Consider the following 8624-nt stretch of genomic DNA (forward strand, 5'->3'; position numbering starts at 1 on the left):
TCAGACCTTCAAAATGAAGCCAGAAACACAGAAAGAGGAGCTGATCAGGTTTATCTCCGTCTACATGATGGATCCAGTCACTGAGTACAATGGACAGGTACTAAATAAAACATACCCAGCCAGGTGCAGCACTGTGTGAAACTTCTACTGTAAAGGAACCACACTTTATGCTACATTTTAAAGAGACCTTCAACATTTCTCCAGGCTTTTTAATGGTGTGTCACTTCTTTTTTAGACTTTGGCTGAATTTTTTTCAGGTTCTGATCATAGGAGAACACTGTGCAGGGTGGGAGCTTTGAATGAAGAAAGTAAACAAATGTAAGACCTAGAACATATCATTCAGCTGATGAACAGTGCCTGGAAGTCAGGTCAGGAATAATAGAAAAAAATTTAAAATATCTACCAGATTATCAACTCCAGTGTCTCTTTGTAATAACAATCCATTGTCTCTGAAAAGCTGCCTGCAGGTCTAGTTTACCATTGTCCTCTGCTCAGCTCTCTTTAAGCAGGAGACATTTTCTCCATGGCTAAGGAATAAGTTCAAACAGCAAACCAGAAAACAGGCATAACTTTAAAAGCCAGCATGTTCTCTAATATTCAGTTGCTATATCCTAATAAAACAGAGGTGATTGGTTTTTAACCTAAACATCTTAAGAAAGAATTTGCCAATTAATTTCTCTGGATGGCATTAATGTGCCATTATTTACACAGTTACCTAAAGCCACTCTCCACCATCTGACGAAACATCTCTAAGGTATCATTCTCAGGATCAATTAGAACGACCTCTTCATGCATTTGTTACACAGGATAATCAAAATGCTGCTGTTGGTGACCCCACGTTTCCACACTTTTTTCTGCATTTAAAGTTATTACTCTGGATTTAAAAAAATTTAAAGGTTTCTCACTAACCCTAATCCTCCTTATTTTTTTAAATCATAATCAAATATAGTTAAGTCATGGCTTATAATTCAGAGCCCTTTGCTCGAAGACAACTTAAATGTGGAAGACGAGCACAGACTTTAGCTATCAGAAACCATTTGTATGGAATCAGCTTTCAGCCTAGTTTTAAAAATGTTGATGAGACCCTCTCTAAAGATACAGCTGATGCCCTATTAATGCTTATTTTTTTATTTTGAATCTATTCCATCTATTTATTTGATTTATTTATTTTGAATCTGGTTTTAGAATAGTTTATATTAATAGTAAACTATTAATAACTCATGTTTGCTTTTATTTGTTTACTTTGTTTAATTAATTCCGATTCAGTTTATTTACATAGCTCCAATTCACAACACATGACATCTCAAGGCATTTTACAGTTCACCAGATCATACAGTCAAATTGATTCAAAGTTTTCTATCTAAGGAAAACCTGTTGATTGCATCGACTCATTGACTTAAAGGCAATCCCTCACACTAAGCATGCTTGTAGCGACAGTGGAGAGGAAAAACTCCCTTTTAACAGGAAGAAACCTCCAGCAGAACCAGGCTCAGTGTGAGCGGCCATCTGCCGAGGCCGACTGGGGTTCAAGCAGACAGAAGCAGAGATACAAAAGGCAACTGTAAAAGGCAGCCCTTTCCAGGAAACACACAGCCAGGCAGACAAGCTCCAAGCCAGCTCCCATGTCAGAGGATGAAGAGAGCACATCCAGCCAGTCACAGTCGGAGAAACAGGTGTAGACTGAAAAACAGGCCAATATTGGATCAAAAAACAAAGGTGTGAAATGGCAGCAGTACAGCTGATATTTCTCTGCACGATGGTGTCACAGCCAAATAGGAAAATTAATGCATTAATGTATTAATATATTTTATAGTTTCTTTACAGAATTGCTTGTTGGTAATCCTGAAGTTAACTTATAGTTTATATTAAGCCCCAGATTTTCCACTTCTATTGTTAAAAGGTGGTAAATTGGATTTGATTTAAATAGGTTCTGTTATGGAGAGAAGACATTTTAAAAACCTGAGTACTGGCAGCACAAAAGCAGGGTAATTAAGTCTTTTTTTCATATTAACACAAGCTGTTAAATTTGGCTGAATGCTTTCATTTTTGGCCTCCATCTGAACACCAAATACATTTTTTAACACAATATTTTTTCATTGTCCCATCAAAGTTGTTTGATTAATATTACAGGACATTATTTTCCCAATGTTTTCTGAGTTGTTTCTGACTTGGACTTGCTAGGAATCATGTATGTTTTTCATCTTTCTCTCTTTCTGCAGACAGCCTCCCTGATCCTTGGTTCCCCTGTGTTGAACCACGCTCTCCTCTTTGTCAACAAAAGTTCTGAGGACTTTGTAGAGATTTTCTCTGCTTTCCACAGTGCTGCAGAGGAGTTCAGAATGAAGGTATAAACAAACAAACTCATTCATTTTTTCACTAATGGGGATATTCCTCCTCATTCATATCATCCAAATTTACCTTCAACATCACATTCATCCTCAACCATCACATCCAGCACCCTAATTATCAGCACTCTACCCACTTTCCTTTTTCCTCTACACAATAACTACTGTACGTCTAAGGAGACTAATCGGTCAAACTCTCAAAATTCACTGACAGCACAGACCTGACAAGGTTTCTGGGTACCACTATCCAGGACCTGAAGTGTGATATAGTCTCTCCTCTGCTTGTCTGTCACTAAAAAGGAGAGCAAATGAGGACAGGGACAGGCTGGAGACTTAAAGCTGTCGGAAACAAGGGAAAGAGCAGGTAGTTCTCCTTAAGGAGGTTAAAGGAGTTAAAGGCTTCTGCCGATATACTGTAGGACAAAGCGCAACAGGAGATCCCTCATGCCAACAGCAAATAGAAATAAGGTTACAAGAGCATTTCATTTCCATTCAGGATTAAAAAAATGTGCCAATTTTAGTTCATAGTAAAAGAAGATGGATGAAAACAAAAAACAAACATGCATTATTTTCCTCCCACAGTGTAATCACACACTACATTGGAGTGGTTTATTTGTTAAAGTTATCATAAAACTGTTTCAAGTTTCTGTTTTTAAAGTAACAAAATGTGGTTTACAGCTATAGATAGATATGTAAAAACGGTGGATCTTAAGCCAAAAAAAAACATTTTTGTTAGGGTTAATTCCTTGACATTTTGATGAAGTTGACAGTATTGACTTTTGTTTGCTGCTCTTTTAAAACATTGAATAATAATGTGCTGATCAGAATTTTGATGCAGATCCAGGTTAATGGTTTTTCTAAGGCCTAAAAATTGTCCTGCATGAAAATGAACAATGACAGGAAGGAACATTTTTTTTAGCACTGACAGAAATCCATTCTGATGATAATCCATAAGATTTTAAGAAAGAGTGTCTCTCAGAATTTTAATGATTAGGGATTAGTTTAAACCCTTTTTTAATTTTCAAAGACTGTTTATGTTTATTATAAGAATGGATTTTTAACAGACGTACACACTTAGAGTGACTGTTTTACGATTCATATCAGACCAATCAGTGGCAAATTTTCACAGTAAATTTCCAGATCTTAAGCTCCTGTTTTTGACTTTTCTAAAAGCAAACCTTTGATCTCAGACATGGAAAAACATCTGCTCCTGCTCTTTTCAGAAACTCTATATCTTCAACTATTCATCACCAAGTACCCATTTGATCTCCAAAGCCTTGAAGATATACCTTTATGTGTCTCTGCCCAGATTCTGTTTGTCCTGGTGAACGTGGATGAACATCGTAACGGCAGACTGATGGAGTACTTCCGTGTCCGGCATTTTGAAGCTCCTCATATCCGACTAGTGAACCTGACGGATCATGTGACCTACAATTTGCCGTCTGAGACCTTGGATGTGAAGGTCATAAAACAGTTCTGTCAGTCCTACCTTGAAGGCAAAGCCAAGGTAAACCATACACAGAAATGTTGGTCGATATACAGTTATTTCAGTCGGCTAAGTGCTTGTGTGGTTTAACAGCCCAAGTTGCAGAGTGAGCCTGTTCCTGAAGGATGGGATAAGGAGCCTGTTAAGGAGCTGGTGGGAATCAATCTGGAGAAAGTAGCATTCAACCCCAACAAGACTGTTTTTGTCCTATTCTGTAAGTTTACAATTTCCCAACCCTTATGTGAGAGTGTAAGCTCTATTCATTTTATTTCTATCTGAGGCCCCGTCCACACGAAGTCAAAACAAACACGAAACGCTGATATTTTCCAAAACGTTTGCCGTAAAGACGGAGACGTAAAATAAATGTGAGCGTCCACACGAATGCATGAAAACGCTGCAAAATGTATGCCAGGCCTGTAAGTGGCGCTTTCGTGCCAAAGCAAAAATAAGCGACGAAATGTTGGGCATGCGCACTAATATTTATACATGGTTGCCCTGCGGGTCCATTTTCGTGGTTAAGTCAAATTCAGGTGCTGAACTATGTCGTCGATATTGCTCTGTTCTTCCTGGAGATATTCCAGAAGAAGAAGATTCTGTTGTAAGCCCGACAGCAGGGTGAGTAGCATTAGCAGCAACGGCGCCATTGTTGTTGTGATACTGGTCGCGCATGCGTGTTTAGAGGCGACGCTATGACGCATGCGTGTAAAAAAAAATATGCGGTTAGAGCGTAAAGATGGAAAAGCGAAAACGGCGTTTCGAAATCTTCCCACTCTGAAGGCTGAATAAAAAAAAGATCGTTTACAGACCCCCGAAACGCCGGCTTCGTGTGGATGAGAGGCTGGTTTGGTGAAAAATTTGTGCGTTTAGGCCAGGGTTCGTCTTCGTGTGGACGGGGCCTGAGAGATTTGCTGCTTAAGCTCAGTTTAAATTAGTCCTACACAGGGCGGAAATTGGGGCCTAATGAAAGAGGCCCCAATTTCCCCGCCCCCCCAAAAAAACAAAAAGTATGCAAGCTTTAAAACTGCTATAAAGATGCACAGAAGGGTATCATAAACATTATTTAAACACAGCTGTACAGGTGCTGGTCATAAAATTAGAATATCATGAAAAAGTAGATTGATTTCAGTAATTCCATTTAAAAAGTGAAACTTGTATATTATATTCATACATTACATACAAACTCATATATTTCAGATGTTTATTTTGTTTAATTTTGATGATTACAAATGACAACAAATGAAAATCTCAAATTCATCATATCAGAAAATTAGAATATTACTGAAGACCAATAAAAACAAAGGATTTATAGAAATGTTGGCCAACTGAAAAGTATGAACATGAAAAGTATGAGCATGTACAGCACTCAGTATTTAGTTGGGCCTCCTTTGGCCTGTATTACTGCAGCAATGCGGCGTGGCATGGAGTCGATCAGTCTGTGGCACTGCTCAGGTGTTATGATAGCCCAGGTTGCTCTAATAGTGGCTTTTAGCTCTTCTGAATTGTTGGGTCTGGTGTATTGCATCTTCTTCTTCACAATACCCCATATATTTTCTATGGGGTTAAGGTCAGGAGAGTTTGCTGGCCAATTAAGAACAGGGATACCATGGTCCTTCAACCAGGTACTGGTAGCTTTGGCACTGTGTGCAGGTGCCAAGTCCTGTTGGAAAATGAAATCTGCATCTCCAAAAAGTTGGTCAGCTGCAGGAAGCATGAAGTGCTCTAAAACTTCCTGGTATGTGGCTGCGTTGACCCTGGACCTCAGAAAACACAATGGACCAACACCAGCAGATGACATGGCACCCCAAACCATCACTGACTGTGGAAACTTTACACTGGACTTCAAGCAACGTGGATGAAGTGCCTCTCTTCTTTTCCTCCAGACTCTGGGACCTTGATTTCCAAAGGAAATGCAAAATTTACTTTCATCAGAGAACATGACTTTGGACCACTCACCAGCAGTCCAGTCCTGTTTCTCTTTAGCCCAGGCAAGACGCTTCTGATGCTGTCTGTGGTTCAAGAGTGGCTTGACACAAGGAATGCGACAGCAGAAACCCATGTCTTTCATACGTCTGTGTGTGGTGGTTCTTGAAGCACTCACTCCAGCTGCAGTCCACTCTTTGTGAATCTCCCCCACATTTTTGAATGGGTTTTGTTTCACAATCCTCTCCAGGGTGCGGTTATCTCTCTTGCTTGTACACTTTTTTCGACCACATCTTTTCCTTCCCTTCGCCTCTCTATTAATGTGCTTGGACACTGAGCTCTGTGAACAGCCAGCCTCTTTAGCGATGACCTTTTGTGTCTTGCCCTCCTTGTGCAAGGTGTCGATGGTCGTCTTTTGGACAACTGTCAAGTCAGCAGTCTTCCCCATGATTGTGTAGCCTATAGAACTAGACTGAAAGACCATTTAAAGGCTTTTGCAGGTGGTTTGAGTTAATTAGCTGATTAGAGTGTGGTACCAGGGGCCATCAATTTTGAACCTTTTCACAATATTCTAATTTTCTGATATGATGAATTTGAGATTTTCATTTGTTGTCATTTGTAATCATCAAAATTAAACAAAATAAACATCTGAAATATATGAGTTTGTATGTAATGTATGAATATAATATACAAGTTTCACTTTTTAAATGGAATTACTGAAATCAATCTACTTTTTCATGATATTCTAATTTTATGACCAGCACCTGTATCTATGTACAAATGAAAAGAAAATAGGTTTTGGATTGTGAATATATAGTCCTATTAGGTTCCACTTTAACTTTATTAAAGGACAGATTATTTTTATACTGGCCCCGAAAATTTATATTTCATTCATGTATACCTGTAATTACAAAACATGTATTTTTGGTGTGGCTGCTTCAGGCTGCTCATGAGAATGATCAAGATTTATAGATGTCTTTTAATGGCTGTAATTGAATCTGAACATAAAAATCTAACTATACATTAACTATACGTTAACTTTACGTTTTATATTGACACAAATTTTAATAAAATATATTCATAAATTTTTTCACTGTTTACTGCTTAAAAATGAGGGAGAACACAAAGATAAGTTATTTTTCTGCTGGATTTTTTAAAATATTTTTATATGTTTGAAATATATATCTGTTCTTCTTCTTTTAGGGCTCCCCTCAGTCAAGGGCCCTTGGGAGCTTCCTAACTCCCCCCCGCTCACTGTTTTCACCAACTCTGAATGTTTATCTTAAATCCTAGATGTTCCATACAGTGAGAAGTCCCGCACTGTGTTTCCGCTGTGGGAGGAGCTAGCTCAGGTTCTCAAGAATCGCAAGGATGTAGTTGTTGCTCGCATCGATGCCTCGGCCAATGACATCAACGTGTCTCTGCAGGGGTCCTACCCATCACTTTGCCTGTTTCCTGCTCTTTACGCTGAGAGGGTATGAAGCATGCATGAATTTATGCTTTCTCAAATGCAAAAACGTTCATGTTTTTTTTAGCTGTTTAAATAATTTATAAAAGATAAATGTATACATTTGTTATTTCGAAGATGGTGATTTACCGTGGGAAAAGGGAGATAAAAGACTTGGTTAGGTTTCTTGATAAAGAGATGGAAAAGGCAAAGAAAGATAGAGTTAAGGTAAATCTACATCTTTTTTTTTTTAATATGAGAACTGTGAAGTTTCTGTGATAAAAATATATATTTTTTGTATTTTGCTTTTCCAGGAGGATGAGGACAGGAGGAAGTACATTGAGGCCATGAAAGAGGAGGAAGCAAAAAAACAAAAAAACCCCAAAGAGGAGCTTTGATAGAAAAGCCAAGACAACATTTGTATCCGAATGTGTCAGGTGGTTTAAGTATTTTTTTTCAATGGTATGGTTTATTTGACTGAAATAAAGTGCTGCCAAAGACTATTTTCTCTGTTTTAACATTTCCTTAGTTTTATCACCAAGAAACGTTCTTGTATACATTTTATTTATTTCACAGCTACCTATGAAAACATTTAGTCTTAGATAAGCTGTATTTAATCACATTTTTCATTCATCTCCACACCCAGGCATAATTACTGCTGGACCAGTAGAGTCCAGAAACCACTTATTTTGAACCTGTCCAACATGATGAAGTAACTATAAGACCTCAAAAACAACCCACCATGGCCCAATAGAAGGTAATGCAAGAGGGCCCGGCTGGTTTGGACCCCAGAAATTAGATTAGAAAACAATGATTAAAGGGAGCTAATGAACTCCTACCATGGTGTGGAAATAGTCATCTGATCCTGAAATTAAACAAGGGAGGTGACTGTAGATTTAAGTAAAAATTTTAATAAGTCTAAAGCTGTTAACATCACGGGAGCAGAATTGGAGGTGCTGGAGGAGTATAAATACCTTGTCGTTCACCTGGACAACTAACTAGACTGCAGACCCAACTGTGAAGCCTTCTACAAGAAAGGACAGAGTAGATTGTATTTCCTAAGGAAGCTTAGGTCCTTCAGCGTTTACAGCAAGATGCTGCATATCTGTGGTGGGAGATTGATCTGTTCTTCCATCATCTGCTGGGGTAACATCATCAGACCAAACACTAAAAAAAGAGTTACTAAAAACTGAATGAGAGGAATTTTAAATTAGATAAAAAGTTATGTGATTAAACCAAAGGGAAACCAAATCTTTCTGTAACTTTATGATAGCTTAGTTTCTTTAAAGAGTGTAGCTGTTGATTGGGGAGATGTTGGGCTGTAATGGATCTCCTGTAGTGGTCTGTATTGGAGCGGTTCAGGGGAAGAAACACTTCACTGAACACACAATCTGTCAGGATTTGGTAAGGTTTGAGGACCCCAATG

At 38.4% G+C, this 8624-nt stretch overlaps 1 protein-coding gene across 1 annotated transcript; it reads left to right on the top strand.

Moving 5' to 3' along the window:
* Positions 1-4: 4 nt before the first annotated feature.
* zgc:136472 (uncharacterized protein LOC678514 homolog) lies at positions 5-7701 on the top strand (the record flags this gene model as incomplete). The annotated part of the gene is made up of 7 exons (XM_038285261.1): positions 5-97; positions 2220-2345; positions 3655-3852; positions 3925-4045; positions 7045-7226; positions 7337-7426; positions 7513-7701. Coding segments are annotated over 7 exons (894 nt in total), but the record flags the coding sequence as incomplete, so codon positions are not given.
* Between the last annotated feature and the right edge of the window lie 923 nt (positions 7702-8624).

This window comes from Cyprinodon tularosa, unplaced genomic scaffold (assembly GCF_016077235.1).
Source record: "Cyprinodon tularosa strain WSP-4 unplaced genomic scaffold, ASM1607723v1 ctg21, whole genome shotgun sequence".
Taxonomy (NCBI): domain Eukaryota; kingdom Metazoa; phylum Chordata; class Actinopteri; order Cyprinodontiformes; family Cyprinodontidae; genus Cyprinodon; species Cyprinodon tularosa.